The sequence below is a fragment of the Bufo bufo genome, chromosome 3 (genome assembly GCF_905171765.1).
Source record: "Bufo bufo chromosome 3, aBufBuf1.1, whole genome shotgun sequence".
In the NCBI taxonomy this organism is placed as follows: Eukaryota; Metazoa; Chordata; class Amphibia; order Anura; family Bufonidae; genus Bufo; species Bufo bufo.
In genome coordinates, this window is record NC_053391.1 from 291,762,920 (window position 1) to 291,785,930 (window position 23,011).

Below are 23,011 nucleotides of genomic sequence, written 5' to 3' on the forward strand. Positions count from 1 at the left end.
AAATCAGTTTTGAATACCTTGAGGGGTGTAGTTTATAAAATGGGGCCATTTATGGATGGTTTCTATTATGTAAGCCCAACAGTGACTTCATAACTGAACTACTGGTCCTTAACCTCTTCTTTTTTTTTTTTTTTTTTGCGTTTTTTTTTTGCGCTCGCTGCCTTCCCAGAGCCATAACTTTTTTATTTGTCTGTTCACATATTTAGGCTTGTTTTTTGCATATTTAGGCTTGTTTTTTGCGGAACAAGTTGTGCTTTTCAACACCACCACCATTTAATATTGCATATCATGTAGTGGGAAGCAGAAAAAAAATTCCAAATTGGGTTAAATTGCCCAAAAAAAAAAAAACAATTCCACCACTGTTTTAAGTTTTTTTTTTTAATTTAGGACGTTCGATGTGCGATAAAACTGACCGGTTACTTTTATTCTACAGGTCAGTTCGAATCCGGGGATATCTTATATGTGTAGTTTTTCTTGCGTTTTGATATATATTGATTGCTATAACTTTTTTTGTAATTATGTTTACAGAGCTGTATGGGGTCTAATTTTTTGCAGGGCGAGAACTTTTCATTGATACCATTCTGGGGTGTGTATGACTTTTTGATCACTTATTAAATTTTTTCATTTAATTACATTTTTTTTAGAAAATTAAGCGACATCCATGAAGCGCACATTGCGACACCCATGATGTGTATTTTTGTTTGTATGTTATTATCGTAGATTCCAATGCACTTGCTTTGGAATCTATGATGATTTTACTAGTTTTCTATGGAGCCCTATTACAGGCAAGGGCTCCATAGGAAATACTATGCAGCAGCCTCCTGTCATTCATAAAGACAGGGGCTGCTGCATACACGCTCGCTGCACAGGGGAGCCGGAGCGCACGTTCGGTTTCAGCGTGCTTGGATGCCTTGGTCAGGATTGACCACGGCATCTGAGGGGTTAAATGTCTGCAATCAGCATTACTGCCAGTTACGGATATAAGCTGCGTGTGTCTGCTAAAAGAAGCAGGCGGCCACCCGCGGCTATGGCACCCACAGCAGGCAGGAGCAGGGGCCATCTTTAAACACCCGCCCAGCGCCGTACATGTACGGCGCTGAGCGTGAAAGTGTTAAAAAAGTGGGTTTTTGACATTTTCTTAAAGATTTACTTACAAAATCCTAGACCTTCTAATGTCCCCCAAAAAATAAAATGGCATTCACAAAATGATCCAAACCTAAAGTAGACATATGGGAAATGGAAAGTAATAACTATTTTATGAGGTATCGCTATCTGTTTTTAAAGCGGAGAAATAGAAATTTGTAAAGTTGTACATTTTTCAAATTTTTTTTTTGTACATTTTGTTATAAAAATAAAAATGAAAAATATTGACTGAAATTTTCCACGATCATGAAGTACAATGCGTCACAAGAAAACTATCTCAGAATGGTTTGGATAAGTAAAAGCGTTCCAAAGATATTACCACATAAAGTGAAAGTCAAATTTCCAAAAAACGGCCTGGTCCTTAAGGTGAAATATGGCAGGGTCCTAAATGGGTTAAGGATGCAATATTTTCAACATACATTGGTCTTTTCTGGACCATCGTAAGTTGAACCTAGACTGCACATACAATGCCTCAGACTCACTCCAACCAAGCAACACTGCCAATTCACTGATAAAACACCTGTACTGTTCCCTGTCTGTGCCAAGATGAGCTGCTCCTTTGGGCACCAGTTGAGCGGCGACTCCATTTTATTTTTCTGGTACTTGTATGTACTATGCAAGGCCCTGAAGAAGCTCCTGCCCTCACCATAGAAAGTCATTTACAGCCTTCAGCATCTATTTCTGTCTGTTTAAGAACTTGATATATGTCTTGGTTATCTGCTTATTTTTCTTAAAACTTCACTTTTTCTTATTCTTGGATGACATTTTTGGGCTTTGAAAACAGTTACTGGTTTTTCATAGTGTTGCGGACTTGGGTTACAACGGTTTCAACATACAGTGGTCATCCTGGAACAAACTGAAATCTTTTAGGTGGAGGGTAGGGTTGAGCGAACCCGAACTGTAAAGTTCGCGTTCGTCCTGAACTTTAGGATTTTTGGACCCCGAACCCAAACTTTTCAGTAAAAGTTTGAGTTTGGTGTTCGGCGAGTTAATGGCGCTTTAGAAAGGCTGCAAAGCAGCCAATCAACAAGCGTTTAACTCGTGTGCCCTTAGAGGCCATCACAGGCATGCCTACTAATTGGCCAGTGCAGCATGTGACCCAGCCTCTATATAAGCTGGAGTCACGTAGCGCTGCACGTCACTCTGCTCTGGCTAGTGTAGAGATAGGATGCTGCTGCTGTGAGCGAGAGAATAGGAAAGAATCTGTTATCAGAAGTGCTCGTTAACTCTGCGATCTATAGCGATTTTGTTTTGTGGGTGCAGTGCACAATTTTTTTTTACCCTGCCCTGAGCCCAGTGACACAGAAAAAAAACTTTTATCCGTCTGTTAGGTGGTCGACGGTGGCCATTTTGTGCAAGTTCAGTGCACCAGCACAGCATATGTGCAGTCAACTACAAGGTTTAAATACTGCAGTTATATTCAGGGTTTAAAAGAACACCCATTTTTTGCAAGACCCTACATCTGGGGCCTTTGCTACTTTTGTCACAGTGAAATACAAGCTTTAAATACTGCTATTATTTTCTGGGTTTAAAAAAACACCCATTTTATGCAAGATAATACATTTGTGGCCTTTGTTGCATTTGTGACAGTCAAATACAAACTTTAAATACTGCAGTTATATTCTGGGTTTAAAAAAATACAAATTTTTTGCAAGACCCTACCTCATTTGTCAGAGTCAAATACAACCAGTCAGTACTGCAGTTACGTTGTTGGTTGACAAATTAAAAAAATTTGTGACCGTGAAGTACTTGTATAAAATTAGTGTGACTATTGTGTGACCTCAAGAAATTTTTCCTCTTTATGACACCGGCACTGCCTTACTCTCAGTGAACTTAATGTTGACTATTGGTGGTTACATTGTCACCTGACATAAACCATCTGTTCGTTTTTTGGGTGAACGCAAAGAATGAGGAGAGCGTCAAATAAGGGACGTGGCCCCGGTCGTGGTGCTGCTGGTGGAGCTCCTGTTGCAGGGAGTGGACGTGGTCGATCTGTGCCAGCTACACGCACAAGTGAAACACCTTCCTCAGGTGCGAGTAGGTGACAGAACCTTCAGCGTTATTTGGTAGGGCTGAATGCAGCACTACGAATGGTGAGGCCAGAACAAGTACAGGCGATAGTAGATTGGGTGGCTGACAGTGCCTCCAGTTTCTTCACATTGTCTCCCACCCAGATCAGAGTTGGCACCTGCAGCCCATGGCTATCAGTCTTAACCTCACCACCTTGCAAATCAGCCAAGCAGTCTGAGCCCCAAGTCATGGAGCAGTCTCTTCTGCTTTTTGATGACTCTGCCAGCAGGGTTTCCCAGGGCCATCCACATAGCCCTGCCCCAGAAGTGGAAGAGATTGCGTGCACCGATGCCCAACCACTTATGTTTCCGGATGAGTACATGGGAGGACCACCGCAGCACGTCTCGGATGATGACGAAACACAGGTGCCAACTGCTGTGGCTTTCTGCTGTGTGCAGACCGACAAGGAGTGCAAGGGTGATAGTGGAGTTTCAGCTGCAGCACACACGGGTGAGTTGCTCTGCGGGACAGCACCACTTCACCACCAATGAGTGGGCCTCCATGCGAGACCTGTGTGCCTTGTTGCTTTGTTTCGAGTACTCCACCAACATGGCCAGTGCCGATGACGCCATTCTCGGCGTTACTATCACACTTCTATGCCTCCTTGTAAAAACGCTTTGGGTGATGATGGAAGAGGATGTGGCACAGGAGGAGGAAGAGGGATCATTTCCAAGGGTTTCAGGCCATTCATTCACAAGTGGCTCCGAGGGTGGGTTCTTTGCACCCACAAACGGCAGGTACATAATTGTCCAGCAAGGGCACAGTTCTGGAGGATGATGAGGAGGAACCGTGTTCACAGCAGGGTGGCACCCTAACCAGCTCATGGGCATCACTGGTGTGTGGCTGGGGGGATACAGAGGACACAGACGATACACCTCCCACAGAGGACAGCTTGTCGTTGCCTCTGGGCAGCCTGGCACACATGAGCGATTACATGCTGCAGTGTCTCCGCAACGACCGCCGAGTTGCCCACATTTTAACTTGTACCGTCCTTAATTCCGTCACTGGAGCGTGATCGTAAGATGCGTGAGTGCAAGCGCACGCTGGTAGACGTGATGCTGGTGGCCTTCCCACCTGACAGCGGGGGCACAGTGGAAGCACAAGGCGAAGGCAGAGGAGGAGGAAGAGGTCGCCAATGCAGCTGGGACACCGCCAGCACCTCAGAAGGCAGGGTTGGCATGGCCGACATGTGGAAAAGCTTTGTCAGCACGCCACAACAATCAGCACCACCAGCTGACATGGAGCGTCTTAGCAGGAGGCAGCATTTCAGGAACATGGAGCAGTATGTGTGCACACGCCTACACGTACTGAATGATGGGTCTGCCCCTTTTAACTTCTGGGTCTCAAAATTGGGCACATAGCCTGAGCTTGCCCTTTACGTCTTGGAGGAGCTGGCCTGCCCTGCAGCCAGTGTATTGTCTGAACGTGTGTTTAGCACGGCAGGGGGCGTTATCACAGACAAGAGCAGCCGCCTGTCCACAGCCAATGTGGACAAGCTCACGTTCATTAAAATGAACCAGGCATGTATCCCACAGGACATGTCCGTACCTTATACAGAATAGACATGTATACCGGCCTTACCCAGCCACTGTTATACTCCAGCGCAATTGCTCATTGTTGTATTTTTGATATTTCCCACTCTTTTGGGGTGTACCCGAATTTAAACACAAAAAAAATTAAACCAAAAACCAGTGTGGGCTACCTCCTCCTTCACCGCCGCTTCCACCTACACCGCTACGTCCACCGCCTCCTCAACCTCCTACTCCATATGGATCTCCACCTCGTAGTTCAAGATTATTATTTTTAATTTTTGCGTATTTTATTTTAAGTCATTTCTCTAATTTGTCTGATACATTGTTGGGATACATATCCCAAACTTTCGGCTGGAATATACCCCTGCTCTACATTGTGGACAGGGAAATACATTTCACTAATTTGTCTGTTACATTGTCGACTGAAATTCACCAATTTTTGGCTGGGATATACCCCTGCTCTACATAGTGGAAAGGGAAATACATTTCACTAATTTGTCTGTTACATTGTTTGGTGAAATTCACCAATTTTTGGCTGTGATATACCCCTGCTTTGTCTAGTGGACAAGGAAATACATTTCACTAATTTGTCTGTTACATTGTTGGGTGACATGCTCATCTTTTGCGCTAGAAAGTACATTTGCGGTCTACACTGAATTTAATGCAGTACGAATGGTGAGGCCAGAACAAGTACAGACTATAGTAGATTGGGGGGCTGACAGTGCCTACAGTTCCTTTGTATTGTCTCCCACCCAGTCCCCTGCTGAAAGATCAGAGTTGGCACCTACAGTCCATTGCCATCTGTCTTTCAACTCACCCCCTTGCAAATCAGCCAAGCAGTCTGAGCCCCAAGTCATGCAGCAGTCTGTTATGCTTTTTGATCACTCTGCTAGCAGGGTTTCCGTGGGCCATCCACATAGCCCTGCACCAGAAGTGGAAGAGATTGAGTGCACTGATGTCCAACCACTTATGTTTCAGGATGAGGACATTGGAAGACCACGGCAGCACGTCTCTGATGATGACAAAACACAGGTGCCAACTGCTGCGGCTTTCTGCAGTCTGCAGACCGACAAGAAGGGCAGGGGTAAAGAGTGGGTGGAAGATGATGTGGAGGATGATGAGATACTAGACCCCACATAGAATCAAGGTCATGCGAGCGACCTGTCTAGTTCGGAGGAAGAGGCGGTGGTCACACAGAGGCACCAGCACAGCAAAAGACGGAGCAGGGTGCAAAAGTGCCTGTTACATTCTTGGGTGACATTTTACCATTTTTGCCGTGAATAAACTCCTGCTCTGCATAGGTGACAGGGACATAAATTTCAAAAAATTGTCTGTTACATTGTCGGGTAACATTTTACCAATTTTGCCATATACAAACCCCTGCTCTGCATAGGTGACAGGGACCAAATTTTTGCAAAATCGTCTGTTCCATTGGTGGGTGACACTAACCCATTTTTGCCAATGATAAACCCCTGCTTTGCATAGGTGACAGGGACTTAAATTTCAAAAATTCGTCTTTAATTGATGCGTGCCACCTCTTTTCATTCGATCCTTCTGCTTTAACAACTTGTCCCACACTTCTGATCGATCACATTTCAGCCATTGACATCCCTTGGAAGTGGTATCCCTTTCTCACGCTCCCTCTCCGCTACCCGTGATCACCATGGTAGGCGCAGAAAAGAACATCGAAAGTTGATAGAGAAGATATCCAATTGGATCATGGACGTCACGGGGACGTGCTATCAGGCAGAAGTTATCTAGAGTCAACAAAGCGGCAGCAGGGCCTCTCCTGTCTAACGTTTCCAAATCCAAAATACCCCAGTGACATTCCCTGTAATTTTTTATTAATCATTCCAATAACAGGGCATCTTAAGAGTCCTGTATTGTTATTTATCGTCACTAGCTCCCCGAGTCGGAAGCTTCGGCTACAATAATTTGTCCCACATTTCCGCTCGATCACATTTAATTTCATCCATTGACCTCCCTTGGATGTGGTATCCCTTTCACAGGCTCCCTCTCCGGCCTGGAGCCCTGATTCCCCGCTACCCGTGATCACCATGGTAGGCGCAAAAAAGAACATCGAAAATTGATAGAGAAGATATCCAATTGGATCGTGGAGGTCACGGAGACGTGCGACTTGGTTGAGCAGTATATGTGCACACGCCTACACGTACTGACTGATGGATCTGCGCCCTTCAACTTCTGGGTCTCTAAATTGGGCACATGGCCTGAGCTTGCCCTTTACGCCTTGGAGGTGCTGGTCTGCCCTGCAGCCAGTGTATTGTCTGAGCGTTTGTTTTGCACGGCCGGAGGGGGTTATCACAGGTTTTATTTCCCAATGTTTTGGGGTCTACCCAAATTTAAACCAAAAAATATATATTATTAAAAAACAAAAACCAGTGTTTGCTGCCTCCTCCGCTTCCACCGCCTCCTCAACCTTCTACTCCATATGGACCTCCTCCTCCTAGATCAAGATGATACTTTTTTTTTTTTACGTATTTTATGTTATTTGAAGTCATTTCCCTATCCACATTTGTTTGCAGAGCACTTTCCATGCTCTTAACCACATTTTGCTGCCATTTGCAGCACTCTAGCCCTTTCCATGACTTCTTTAGAGCCATTTTAGTGCTCAAAATTTCGGGTCCCCGTTGACTTCAATGGAGTTCGGGGTCAAGTTCGAGTCCCGAACTCAAACTTTTTGGTGAATTTCGGTCGAACCCGAACATCCAGGTGTCCGCTCAACTCTAGTGGAGGGAAGATAAAATATAAAAATAAAATATCGTTGCAGACGTGTGCACACCCTTAAACTAATACTTTGTTGTGTATATGTGTGTGTGTGTATATATATATATATATATATATATATATATATATATATATATATATATATATTTATATATAAGAATTTAAAAGTGGGGCAGCACTCCTTGTACGTGCAATCCGGGTGCCCGAGTTTAACCCTTGATTCTGGGTGTATGAATAGCAAAAGAAATCCACGGCACTCCTCTGTAGATGGTGACAAAAACGACCTTTCTCAAGCCAAGTTAATTACAAAGTGCAAGTGCATATATTTATACAGTCCTGATCAAAAGTTTAAGACCACTTGAAAAATGGCAAAAAATCATATTTAGCATGGCTGGATCTTAACAAGGTTCCAAGTAGAGCTTCAACATGCAACAAGAAGAAATGGGAGTGAGACAAAACATTTTTTGAGCATTCAATTTAATGAAAACAACGAATAAACTAAAACAGGCTGTTTTTCAGCTGATCAAAAGTTTAGGACCACACCTCCAAAAAAACAAAAAACTACCCCCCCCCCCCCCCCCCTTCCACAAAAAACGGAAATCCAACTTCCAAACATGAACTTAGTAATGAGTAGCTCCTCCGTTATTGTTAATCACATCAAAAATTCGTTTCGGCATGCTTGATGCAAGTGTTTCCATGAGGTGAGTGGGAACATTTCTCCAAGTGGTGAAGACGGCCGCACGAAGGCCATCTGCTGTTTGGAACTATTGTCCATTTTTGTAAACTTCCTTTGCCATCCATCCCCAAAGGTTCTCAATTGGATTTAGATCAGGGGAACACGCAGGATGGGCCAAAAGAGTGATGTTATTCTCCTGGAAGAAGTCCCTTGTCCTGCAGGCATTGTGTACTGTAGCGTTGTCCTGTTGAAAAACCCAGTCATTACCACACAGACGAGGGCCCTTTTATCTTGTTATTGAATAAATATCAAATTTTTAACTTTTGGGAATTAAGTTTACTCATTTTTTTGGTGTGTAGATAATAGTAATTGAGTATCCCGTTTATCATCTTTAGAACTAATTTAGACCTAGTTGTATGGTATTAATTATACAAAAATATGTTTAATACAAACAATGTTCATAGCAGGAAAATGTATAGCACTACATTGGTACAGCCCTGTTACCCCCAACTTAGCAATGTGGAAATGCCAAATAAATCATATTATCCCATGTGAGACGAGATAAACATAGCAACTGTCCAAATAAACGAATTCAGGCATGGGGAATATGGCCTTCTTTAACCCTTTCACGACTGCAATCTGTATATATACGTGATAGCTGCACATGCCCCGTGCAGCTACCACGTATATACACGTTCTGGCAGCTCTTTAATCCAAGCGCTGCAAAGCGCTTGGATTTAAGCTTCTGCCCCTGTCCTGCTGCTGTCACGGACAGCATACAGTGCGGTAATGCCGGCAAGGGGCCAATCAGAGTGGCCCCTTGCCGGCAATTGATCCGATTGGTTAGTCTGTGCAGACTAACCAATCGGATCGCGGCAGTGTTAAAATGCCGGTTTCAGGCTCTGATCTGCGCTCTGCAGATCACAGCCTGAAATCGGTAATGTGTCCTGAAGCCCCCTCTGTGCCCCTCCTTGTTCATGTCCTGCCCCCGATGCGGTCCTGCCCCGATCTGTGCCCCCTCCTTGTTCTTGTCCTGCCCCCGATGCGGTCCGCCCCCTCCTGCACCGATCTGTGCCTCCTTCGTGTCGATTTTAATTCTATATGACCTATTTGCTAGTAGAATATGTAGCTTTTTCCTATACAGCAAATACATGGTTATATTCTAGTATACATTGGGGGATGACAAAGGTGGAGTGGTCAGAATGACCATGTTATGGGATGTTTTCGGCTGAATGGATCTCATACTCCTGCTTTTTTTTGTTAGGAGCCGGCAGCGGTAGTGTAAAGCATGGTGGTTTATTTTGTTTTGTATTCAGAATGGTACGGGAAGTTGGCAGGAGGAGTATTAAATGATTGGCAACTAGTATATAAGGGATGATTGATGATCACAAAAATGACTAAAATAGGGATAAAGATAAAAATGATAATAATAATAATAATAAAAAAATAATAAATAAGACCAACAAGTAGGGGGTAGGGGTGTATACAGATTATACAGTGTAAAAATTACTGTGTGGTCTTTTTTGGGTGCATTCCTTGCACATCTTTGGAATACCCCAAAAAGACGGGTGTAGTGGGAGTTTGCAGATGTTTATTTTGTTTTCCTTTGTATTAATTTATATGTAAATGTTGTTTTTTTTTTTTGTTTTTTTTATTTTATTTTTTTTATTTTATTTTTTTTTTATTTTATTTTTTTTTATTTTATTTTATTTGGTTTCTCATTTTGATATGGGATACGGGTAGAGGAAATACCAAGACAAATATCCTCCTGAGGTTTAGGAATCAAGAGTATCCATATCATGTGATGGTTGTATTGTTACTTTTTTGGGACTGTATCCATTTTTGTCATGGACACAGTTTCATGTGTGTAAAATAACAAGGTATTTAGGCAGTGTTGTTGGCCTGCCAGTATATATTGCATAAAGGTAGTGTTTGCACTTGCGCAGTAGGACAAGACAAGACAGAAAAGGAAAGAAGGGATTGAGCTAAAAGATGGTCTCATTTATTTCATTTAATCCCTGTGGCGCAAGGGTATCTAATTGGTACATCCAGTAGACTTCTCGTCGCTGCAGGGTACTAAAACGATTGTATGGGTTTTCTGGTATGTAGTCTATTGGTGTAATTTTGATTGGATGATTTTTTCCTTCTGATGTAGAGGCACAATGTCTGGAGAGGCTATGTTTTAGGTAGAGTTTCTGGATATTGTGTCTATGCTGGTTTAGCCTGCAGTGTAGCTCCTGAGTGGTGCGGCCTACATATTGAAGGCCGCAGCTACACTCGATTAAGTAGATTACGTAGCTGGATTGGCATGTTAGGTAATGCTTTATCGCAAAAGTGGTCCCATTTTTATTTGATGAGAAATGTGCACATTTATTGGTTATTACCTTGCAACATAGGCACCGACTTTTTCCACATTTGTAGCTACCTATTTTTTTCGGGGGTAGGGGTGGACCAACTGTAGTGGCTTTTTTGTGTTGTTTTGGCTTGCTGGGGGCGAGGAGGTTCTTAATTGTCGGGGCTCTCCTATAAATCATTCTAGGTTTGGGGGGTAAATGTTTGGCGAGGTATGGATCCTGTAGTAAAATATACCAATATTTGGAAAGGATTGTACGTATGTTATTGTTAGATGTGTTGAACTGTGTGACAAAATTTGTGTTCATTTTCGTCTGTATCCCTTGTCTTATTTTGGGCTGTAGGCAGGTTTCCTGTGTGTCTGTAGTGGTTCTACTGTAGGCATTTTTTATAAGCTTCCTCGGGTAGCCTTTTTCGATAAACCTTTTTTCCAGGATTTTTGCCTGATTTTTAAAATCGCTATCTAGAGTGCAGTTTCGTCGAATCCGTTTATATTGGCTGTATGGGATGTTTTCCAACCATTTTTTGTTATGGAAACTTGAAAAATTGATGTAGCTATTTGTATCTATGGATTTGAAATAGGTTTTAGTGACCAATTTGTTGTTTCCGGTGGAGATAATGATATCCAAAAAATCGATCTGACTTCTATTGTATTTGGCTGTAAAGTTAATTTCCCAGCCTGTGTTACTCATAGTGTTGCAAAAGTGTGAGGCGGTGTTTTCGTCGCCATCCCATATCATGAAAATGTCATCGATATACCTTTTGTAGTAAATGAGTTGTTGGATTGGGGGTGTGGTATTTAAAATATGTAGCCTTTCAAATTCCCCCATAAACAGGTTTGCAAAAGATGGCGCCACTTTCGTCCCCATTGCTGTACCCCTGCATTGATGGTATGTTACCCCATTGTAGATAAAAAAAATTGTTCTCCAAAATAAAACGTAGGGCCTCTAGAAGAAAGTTTACTTGGGGTGGTTTTAGAGTGGGATCTCCCTCTAGGATGGTTTTTATGCACTCTATGCCTAAATTATGTTGGATGTTAGAATATAGGGCTGTGACATCCATAGTGAACAATGCATATGAGTCTTTCCAGGGGATGTCCTTGAGTTCCCGGATAAGTTGGCTGGAATCATGGAGGTAGCTGGGAAGTGTGCGTACATACGGTTGCAAAAATAGATCCAGGTAGTGTGAGAGATTACTTGTGGCACATTTGGTGTTTGATACAATTGGTCTACCGGGGGGGTGTGTTCCATTTTTATGTATTTTTGGGAGGTGATAAAAGTAAGGGGTGCAGGGGGCTCTAGGCATTAAGAAGTTTTTTTCTTTTTATTTATATAATTTCTATCATGGGCATCCTTTATTATTTTTGTGAGGTCTTTGTTTATACCTGGAAGGGGTTATTTTGCACTTTTTCATAATAGGCTGTATCATTCAAAATGTTTAATGCTTCCTTTTCATAATCGATAAAATTTTGGATCACTAACTCAACTCATTTACTACAAAAGGTATATCGATGACATTTTCATGAAATGGGATGGCGACGAAAACACCGCCTCACACTTTTGCAACACTATGAGTAACACAGGCTGGGGAATTAACTTTACAGCCAAATACAATAGAAGTCAGATCGATTTTTTGGATATCATTATCTCCACCGGAAACAACAAATTGGTCACTAAAACCTATTCAAATCCATAGATACAAATAGCTACATCAATTTTTTCAAGTTTCCATAACAAAAAATGGTTGGAAAACATCCCATACAGCCAATATAAACGGATTCGACGAAACTGGCACTCTAGATAGCGATTTTAAAAATCAGGCAAAAATCCTGGAAAAAAGGTTTATCGAAAAAGGCTACCCGAGGAAGCTTATAAAAAATGCCTACAGTAGAACCACTACAGACACACAGGAAACCTGCCTACAGCCCAAAATAAGACAAGGGATACAGACGAAAATGAACACAAATTTTGTCACACAGTTCAACACATCTAACAATAACATACGTACAATCCTTTCCAAATATTGGTATATTTTACTACAGGATCCATACCTCGCCAAACATTTACCCCCCAAACCTAGAATGATTTATAGGAGAGCCCCGACAATTAAGAACCTCCTCGCCCCCAGCAAGCCAAAACAACACAAAAAAGCCACTACAGTTGGTCCACCCCTACCCCCGAAAAAAATAGGTAGCTACAAATGTGGAAAAAGTCGGTGCCTATGTTGCAAGGTAATAACCAATAAATGTGCACATTTCTCATCAAATAAAAATGGGACCACTTTTGCGATAAAGCATTACCTAACATGCCAATCCAGCTACGTAATCTACTTAATCGAGTGTAGCTGCGGCCTTCAATATGTAGGCCGCACCACTCAGGAGCTACACTGCAGGCTAAACCAGCATAGACACAATATCCAGAAACTCTACCTAAAACATAGCCTCTCCAGACATTGTGCCTCTACATCAGAAGGAAAAAATCATCCAATCAAAATTACACCAATAGACTACATACCAGAAAACCCATACAATCGTTTTAGTACCCTGCAGCGACGAGAAGTCTACTGGATGTACCAATTAGATACCCTTGCGCCACAGGGATTAAATGAAATAAATGAGACCATCTTTTAGCTCAATCCCTTCGTTCCTTTTCTGTCTTGTCTTGTCCTACTGCGCAAGTGCAAACACTACCTTTATGCAATATATACTGGCAGGCCAACAACACTGCCTAAATACCTTGTTATTTTACACACATGAAACTGTGTCCATGACAAAAATGGATACAGTCCCAAAAAGTAACAATACAACCATCACATGATATGGATACTCTTGATTCCTAAACCTCAGGAGGATATTTGTCTTGGTATTTCCTCTACCCGTATCCCATATCAAAATGAGAAACCAAATTAAAAAAAAATAAAAAAAAAAAAATAAAAAAAACCAAAAAAAAAAAACAACATTTACATATAAATTAATACAAAGGAAAGCAAAATAAACATCTGCAAACTCCCACTACACCCGTCTTTTTGGGGTATTCCAAAGATGTGCAAGGAATGCACCCAAAAAAGACCACACAGTAATTTTTACACTGTATAATCTGTATACACCCCTACCCCCTACTTGTTGGTCTTATTTATTATTTTTATTATTTTTTTATTATTATTATTATTATTATCATTTTTATCTTTATCCCTATTTTAGTCATTTTTGTGATCATCAATCATCCCTTATATACTAGTTGCCAATCATTTAATACTCCTCCTGCCAACTTCCCGTACCATTCTGAATACAAAACAAAATAAACCACCATGCTTTACACTACCGCTGCCGGCTCCTAACAAAAAAAAGCAGGAGTATGAGATCTATTCAGCCGAAAACATCCCATAACATGGTCATTCTGACCACTCCACCTTTGTCATCCCCCAATGTATACTAGAATATAACCATGTATTTGCTGTATAGGAAAAAGCTACATATTCTACTAGCAAATAGGTCATATAGAATTAAACTCTAGAAGACGGGTTCCTCATTGTCTAACACAAACGCCCACCGCCCGCCCCCTTCCCATTCTCCACCTCTGTTGTCTCTTACGCGCCTTTTTTTGTGTTTAAATAATCGCTACATGTGAATGCCTCTTTATGCTGTATATTGTCCTGATGAAGGGGGCTCTCCGCCCCTGAAACGCGTAGACTGAAAATAAAAAGCATTATATCTATCATTACCTACCTGCTATCCGATTCCTGCTGACAGCGCCGTCCAAAAAGGTTCAGTATTTTTCTCCTCCTGCACAACTATCTCTACCCGACGAATGCTTTCACAAGCACGGGCTGGAACCTAGGCAGCAGCGCAGGCACCCCGCATGCCGATCGGGAAAATCGGCACAAGCTTCTAATGGTGTTGTGACTTCTTCACAACACAATCTGGTAAGAGTTTCTATACATACCTCCTACCAATTTACTGGACAACACCACACATGAGGCGCTGCCTCCTGTCTCTCTTTTATCTTCTCGTGTCGATCATCTTATCCTGCCCCCCCGAAGCGGTCCGCCCCCTCCTGCCCCGATCTGTAAGTAAAATGCTGCCCCCCCCTCCCCCGTTTCCAGCGCTGCCCCCTGCCCCCGATGCGGTCCCCCTTGTGTGTGTGTGATGGCGGCGGCTCCATTCCTGAGCCGCCGCCATCAGCGGCGTGTGTCAGCTCTATGCTGACACTGCTGTAACCCCATAGATGCCGCAGTAGCGGCATCCATGGGGGTAATAGAGGGAGGGGGCCCCCTCTCTCTCAACCATCAGGGCTGCTGCGATCGCAGCGCCCGATGGTTGCCATGGCAACCGGACGCTTTGCAAAGGCGTCCGGTTGCCATGGTATAGGCGTCCAGTGCTGCCACCTACAGGCATCTGATTGTATTATACTTTGCAATGCAAGAGCATTGCAAAGTATAATACAACCATCAGCCCCACTGGATCTTCAAGATCCAAGAGGGAAATGATAAAAAAAAATGTGACGACCATCTCTATAAATATATCACATCATCAACCCCGTCCAATAAACACCATAAAAAAATAAAAACGGTGTAAAAAAATAAGCCATTTTTGTCACCTTACATCACAAAAAGTGCAACACCAAGCGATCAAAAAAGGCGAATATACCCCAAAATAGTACCAATCAAACCGTTACCTCATCCCGCAAAAAATGAGCCCATATTTAAGACAATCGCCCAAAAAATAAATAAGCTATGGCTCTCAGACTATGGAGACACTAAAACATCATTTTTTTGGTTTCAGAAATGCTATTATTGTGTAAAACTTAAATAAATAAGAAAAAGTATACATATTAGGTATTGCCACATCCGTAACTATCTGCTCTATAAAACTGTCACATGACCTAACCCCTCAGATGAACGCTGTAAAAAAAAAAAAAAAAAAAAAAACTGTTCCAAAACAGCCAATTTTTTGGCCACCTTGTCCCATAAAGTGTAATAATGAATGATCAAAAAATCCTATGTACCCAAAAATGGTACCAATAAAAACCTCAACTCTTTCTGCAAAAAATGAGCCCCTGCACAAGACGATCGGTAGAAAAATAAAAAACATATGGCGTTCAGAAAACCAATCCAGCAAAATCTGCCTTCCAAAAACCATGCGGCGCTCCTCCCATTCTGCGCCCTGCCGTGCGCCCTTACATCAGTTTACGACCACATGTGGGGTGTTTCTGTAAACCGCAGAATCAGAGTAATAAATATTGAGTTTTGTTTGGCTGTTAACCCTTAATGTGTTAAAGAAGAAAATGTAATAAAATAGAAAATCTGCTAAAAAAGTGAAATTTAGAAATTTCATCTCCATTTTCCTTTAATTCTTGTGGAACACCTAAAGGGTTTAATAATGTTTGTAAAATTGGTTTTGAATACCTTGAGGGGTGTAGTTTCTACAATGGGGTCATTTATGGGGTTATCCACTATGTAGGCCCCACAAAGTGACTTCAGACCTGAACTAGTTCTTAAAAAGTGGGTTTTGGAAATTTTAAGAATTGCTTCTAAACTTCTAAGCCTTCTAACGTCCTAAAAAAAAAATTTCAAAAATGATGCCAACATAAAGTAGACATATGGGGAATGTTATGTAATAAATATTTTATGAGGGTATCACTTTCTGTTTTAGAAGCAGAGAAATTGAAATTTAGAAAATTGCAGATTTTTACTTTTTTTTGGTGAATTTGGGATTTTTTTTTAAAAAAAAGGAGATATATATTGACTCAAATTTATGACTGTCATGAAGTACAATGTGTCACGAGAAACAATCTCAGAATGGCGTGGATAAGTAAAAGTGTTCCAAAGCTATTACCACTTAAAGTGACGCATGTCAGATTTGTAAATTTTGACCTGGACACTGGGGCATCAATGACCTTTGGTCATGAAAGGGTTAACAAACTATACTACTTCAGATTGTGCTTTACAGCATGGCAACTACCATTTTGTAACCTGAAACACAGGCTGTGTATTAATCCAGATTCCAGACACTGTGCAGCTGATTGTATTTATTTGCTATCCTTAGTTCTATGACTTCTCACCATGACCGAATATTAGTTTTAATGCTGTCATAGTTAGTCAAGTGAGTAAGTGGTGCCGGGCTTACTTTGCTTATCACGGTCAGTCTGATAATTTATCTTAGAATTGTAATATTACTCAGTAACGTCTGATGACTATGGCTGTAAACTTGTATCATATGTACAGCGCTATGGAATGAATGGCGCTTTAATAATAAATAAGAATAATAATAAGGAGTGTTTATTCACTGGTGTGCAGCCTTGGGACTCAGAATTGTTGACTTTTCTTTGTTTCAATAAAAGGGTCTTCTTCACAAAGCACTAACTGAAGGTTTGCTAAAGAGAGTCCGTGTTCAGCATTTTACTGAGCGCTGAAGACACCTGTAACAAATCAGATAGGCAGGGTGATAGACCTGATATAGTTAGGGCCATATACATAGTCAAGGACTGGGGTAGTTACAAGATGTGGCTGGAAGCCTCTTTATGAAAAGGCATCTTCAGCGCTCGGTAAAATGCTGAGACTGACTCACCTTAGTGTATGTTTTTAAATACTGAGTGAACAAGAGCTCAAGAGGGCTCAAAACATGTAGGCAAGGTATACTTCTACTTTTGTGCTGCTTTTGAAGATTTAATAAAGGATGTCTTGATTTTATGTAAGATGCTGGTTTTTCGTTTCACTAGAAATTATTATAAAAGGGATAGCAACTATTTCATAAGAACTAGATCAAATACATTAAGCCCCCACTGTCATACCATCTAATGCAGCAATGACCAACCTGCGGCCCTCCAGCTGTTGCAAAACTACAACCCTCAGCATGCCCAGACAGCCTACAGCTATCAGCCTACAGCAGAGCATGGTGGGAGTTGTAGTTTTATAACAGCTGGAGGGCCGCAGGTTGAGCATCCCTAATCTATGGATTTCAGTGTGAAATGCATATTTGTGCTAAAGTTGGAAATGTGTTGATAAAAGGTGACAGTAGTCTACATTGACTATTTTACTTTTCCATTATTTTCAACCATGTTAGATTAATTTTGGTCTCTATGTCTTAGGGCTCATGCACACGAACGTTTTTGGCATTCAGTATACTGGGCGTTTTTTTGAGTTCAGTATGCGTTACTAATACTGAACCATTTCATTTCAATGGGTCAGCAAAAAAACTATAGTGTCTCCGTGTGCATTCTGTTTCCGTATTTCCGTTTTTCCGTTCCGTTCCAAGATAGAACATGTCGTATTATTGCCCGCAAATCATGTTCCATGGCTCCATTCAAGTCAATGGGTCCGCAAAAAAATAAATAACACATATGGAATGTACTCTGTATGTCTTCCGTATCCATTCCGTTTTTGCGGGACCATCTATTGGAAATGTTATGCCCAGCCCAATTTTTTCTATGTAATTACTGTATACTGTATATGCCATACGGAAAAACGGAATCGGAAACGCTACTGAAACGAAAAACTGATCCGTTAAAAAACGACCCGCAAAACACTGAAAAAGGCTATACGGTTGTGTGGCATGAGCCCTTATACTGTTGCTTATATTTTTACCACTGATCTCTTTCCTTCTTTCTGCTGTCCACCTCTCAGTGGAAATGGGCCACGTAGCTACTGGATGCCCTTAAAGAGCCTCTGTCAGCATGATCAACCCTATTAAAACTTGCATACTGCCTGGTATAGTTGATCACGCTGATGAAAAACAATATCCTTTCTTTTGTCTGTAGATTAAACTGCTGTAGAGATATCTGTGGTTTTATTCATATGCAAATTAGCATGTTGCAGCCCAGTAAGGCTTTATTCACACGTCCGCAATTTCTTTCCGCATTTTGCGGAACGGAATTGCGGACCCATTCATTCCTATGGGGCAGCACTATGTACTGCCGGACATGGGAATGGCTGATCCGCACTTCCGTTCCGCAAAAAAATAGACATGTCCTATTAAGGCATATTCTATTAGTGGCAGTAATGTGCGGTCCGGAATGCACATTGCCGCTTTCCGTGTTTTGCGAATCCGCGGCCTCCGTTAAAACACGTTGCGGACGTGTGGAATGGAGCCTAAGGCCCCTTGCAGACAAGCGTGTCTGGATTAGGTCAGGTGCGTTGCGTCTGCGATCATGGAAAATCATGCGAGTAGGTACGCAATTGCAGTTCAGTTTTGACTGCGATTGCGTTCCGATGTTCAGTTTTTATCGCGCGGGGGTGTAATGCGTTTTGCACGCGCGTGATAAAAAACTGACTGTGGTACCCAGACCCCGACCCGGACTTCTTCACTGAAGTTCGGGTTTGGGTTAGGTGTTCTGGTATATTATAGTTTTCCCTTTAACATGGTTATAAGGGAAAATAATAGTATTCTTAATACAGAATGCTTCTAAAATGTGGCCTTAGGGGTGTTTAAAAATAAATAAAAATAACACCTCATTCTGTTGTTCGCGCAGCCGGCATCATCTTCTTTCTTCTTCTTTTAGGACCTGCTAAAGGACCTTTGATGACGTAATCTCATTCACCACGTGGTGAGTGCTATTACACCACCAAAGGTCCTTTGGCAGGTCCTGAAAGAAGAAGAAAGAAGATGATGCCGGCTGCGCGAACAACAGAATGAGGTGTTAATTATTTTTTATTTTTTAACCCCTAAAGCCACATTTTAGTAAGCATTCTGTATTAAGAATGCTATTATTTTCCCTTTTATAACCATGTTATAAGGGAAAATAATACAGTAAATTGACTTTTCAATCTACTTACATCATCTCCTAGCAACCATGCGTGAAAATCAACCCGCATTCCGCACTTGCTTGCGGATTTCACACAGACCCATTCATTTCTATGGGGCCTGTGTTGCATGAAAAATGCAGAATATAGAACATGCTGCGATTTTCTCCCTCATTTAACCCATAATAAAAGGCCTTACTATACTGAGAATAGAAAACCTATATTCCAACATAAGATTGTAGTAAGTAGTGTATATGATATGTACTAGGACACAGGTCTAGCCTCGACATGCTGAAATATAGCCCTGTCAATCATTGGGGGGGGGGGGGGGCACAGGCAGTGCTCCAGGGATTCAGACCCTGTCCCCCTGTGCTCAAACAAGCTCATTTGAATATGGATAGAAATGTAGATATTCTGTTTTTAGCTTGTTTAATAATATACTGCCAAAAAGGTTTATCAGCATGATTAACCCTAGCGGGTAGTATGCCTGGTTTATTAGGTTGATCCTGCTGACAGAGGCTCTTTAACAACCGAATTATGTCTGCTCCCTTGGTAGCTTCATCCATAGATGAATATACACAAAGTATTACCTATTTAATATGACCTAAATCCTCACTTATTTTCCCCATTTTGTTTTTGCAGGAGATGGTTTTACAGACTTCAAGTCTGGTGTCGATGATGGTTTCACAGATTTTAAGACTGCAGATAGCATCTCACCGCTAGATACTCCATTAAAAGAAACCCAATCATCACTTACATTTGCCACTCAGCAGAAATCGCCAACTCAAGTAAAACCATCCTCTGATCTTGATTCATTCGCCTCTTTGGTAATAAGTAAAAGCTTTCCCAAGACATTTCATTTATCCAAACCTGTACCATTGCCTGTCCCCCCACTTTCATTATCATCTCCATCACCATTGTTACCATCATCATTTGTCACTGCACCTAAAAGTTCCTCTCTACTTGATGACTTTGGAGACTTTACGCTCTTTGGGCCATCCAGCAACACTACTGCTGGTGGTGAGAATGACTTTGCTGATTTTCTGACAAGTAATACCAGTTCTGTTGAGCAAAACCGTGATGACAAATATGATGTCTTTAAGTTTGAAGCCAGCATGGCTGACCCAGTAATATCTGCTGCTGTTCCCCAAAACCTTCAACCCACGTCATCAGGTTCATTTAATAAATACGAATTATTTGATAAACTTTCCCTGGAAAGTACTTCAAACGACATTTGATGAGTCAAAGGATTCAGCTATGTTACAAAAAATAATGACTTTACTTTCCAGTATGACAAGTTCACCACTTGCGACCACCCTGAAAAGTCCTTTGTGGATAAGTTTGTGGCTCTTAAACAAGCCAAAGAGGACTCTGTGTCTATTAAGTCACTGGATCTTCCTTCTATTGGTGGCAGCAGCTTTGGAAAAGATGATTCTGAAGATGCACTTTCCATCCAGTTTGACATGAAGCTATCAGATATGGGCGGGGGAATTGAAGCATGTTATGTCTGATAGTTCTCTGGATTTGCCAACGGTTAGTGGTCAGCATCCACCCGCGGCAGGTGAGGAATTGGGTTAGATTGCCTTTGGTAAAAGATGAAGTAGGTCTGATAAAGACAGTAGGTGATATTGTAAAATTCACGCAGTTGTTATTTCTCAGTTCTGGATCTGTTAAATTGAATGAAGGATATCTTTATGCCAGTATTAATAGAACACCTTAGCTATTTGCATGTTGTATTGGTGCAGTTAGGCTACTTTCACATGTAGCAACAGGCTGTTTCCGGCGGGTGAGCAGCCTGCCGGCTCCGTGCTGCTGCTAGTGCACGCGTGCTGCCGGAAGTCCGTTCCGGCCCCAACAGGCCGAGAGGCTGCCGGAATAAAACTACGACATAGGGCCGGAGCGGACTTCCGGCGGCACGTGTGCACTAGCAGCTGCACGGATCCGGCAGGCTGTTCGCCTGCCGAGAAGGCTGCCGCTAATGTGAAAGTAGCCTTAGCATACACCATTGATAGTTATTCAAGGAGCATTATTACATCTTTTCACTTATCTGATTTTCTTTGCATAATCCATGAAACGCATGGGTATAATTTATTCCTCACTGACTCTCAGGACAGGCCTTTTGTAATCTGATTGGTGGGGATCCAACCCCCGACCCTCCCCTGAGAACTGTTCTGCAGTAAGCTTCAGCGCCAGAACTCGGCATCAGAAGTGCCAGCTCTGGCCAATGTGTACTGGACGGAGATGGTTACTGCAGCGCCACTAGTCCAGTTAAATCAATTGGAAGTAGAGTTGCAGTAAAAAGGCTCCGTCCACTGCACAAAGAATGAGTTGTGTAATTCCGGTGCTGAAACTTCAGCAGAACAGCGTATCCAACCCCCACCAATCAGATATTGATGACCCATCTTAAGCCTGGGCTATCAGTATAATGCCCTTATTCACACATCCATGTTCGGTCAGTGATTTTCCATCAGTGATTTTTAAGCTAAAACCAGGTGCAGATCTTCCCTTATTCCTCATGTCTGTTGAGGCTCCAATACTGGTTTGGCTCACAATCACTGATGGAAATCACTGACCAAAACACTGATGGGTGAATAATGGGTCTCTTTACATGGGACGGCGATCTAGCAGATTGTTGAGAAGTAAGCATTCCTTCTCAACAATCTGCTGATCACTAGCAGAGGAACTGCATTTACATGCACCAATCTTCTGGAGAGTATGGGGAGGAGCGATCGCTGAATGCCATCGCTCTTCTCCATACTGTCTCGTTGGTTTCCCGACAGTAGATCGTGTTTACACAGCATGATCTGCAACTGGGAAACGATGATCTTTTGTGCTACACAAAATATCCAATTACCCGATGAACGAGCGTTTTGCATTTACACCGCCAGATCGACGCTAACGAGCAGTAGTAGTAAACACTGGTTAGCAATGATCTGTTCAATTGTTGGCCAGGTGTAAAGGGCCCTTAAGGCTTAAAAGCACTGGATAATTCCTTTAACTCTTATTAATCATTGGGACTTACCTTCCTTTAGCTGGCATAAATGAAAATGTATCCGATGAATAAGAAAAAATGGCTAGAAATTTAGTAGATTTAGCTAACATTCTGATTTGTCATTGCCCCTAATATGGCTGCAGATGGCCTAATGATAGGGGTGCTTTAGTAATGTACTTTAATGCTCATTGAATTGGACATAGTATTCAATAGGTACGTACAAATCTTGTTGCCAAGCTGTGACTTGGACGACTGTGTATTTAGGTCAGTATTTAGCATCGGTATCAGTATTTTGTAAACTAAAACCATGAGTTGCTCCAAAACATTTAGAATATAAATCTTTCTATTAGGCCACATGCACACGGTACGGATTACGCACAATATTTCCACACGGATCTTTGTAAGAAAATCCACAGTGTATTTAACCAGAAAAGTTAGCACCAAGGGGTTTTGTTTTTTTCCTCTTTTTTTTTACATGTGGAACATGAACTGCCGTGCAGATTTAGAAATCCGCAGAATATTAATTGTTTGTGCGGATTTTCAATCCAGATTTCAAATTCCATGGGGAAATCTGCATAAACGACACTGCCGTGTGCATGTACCCTTATAGTTTTTTCTGCTTACGTTTCTAGTTTTGGCTTACATATTTTGGTTTGTATTTTGTATCCGTATTTGTGTGAATGAGGCCTTGAATTGTTTGATTTTCTTGTATGTCCTCTAAAGTAGTTGAATCATGCTATATATAACCTGTAGCATCTGGTAAAT

At 41.8% G+C, this 23,011-nt stretch overlaps 1 protein-coding gene across 1 annotated transcript in view; it reads left to right on the plus strand.

Annotated features, from left to right (window-relative positions):
* Positions 1 to 23,011, plus strand: part of SYNRG (synergin gamma) — a 303,838-nt gene that overhangs the window by 177,020 nt on the left and 103,807 nt on the right. The window contains 2 exon segments of the mRNA XM_040424188.1: positions 19,897 to 20,738; positions 20,740 to 20,815. Of these exon segments, the coding sequence (XP_040280122.1) occupies positions 19,897 to 20,738; positions 20,740 to 20,815 (918 nt within the window).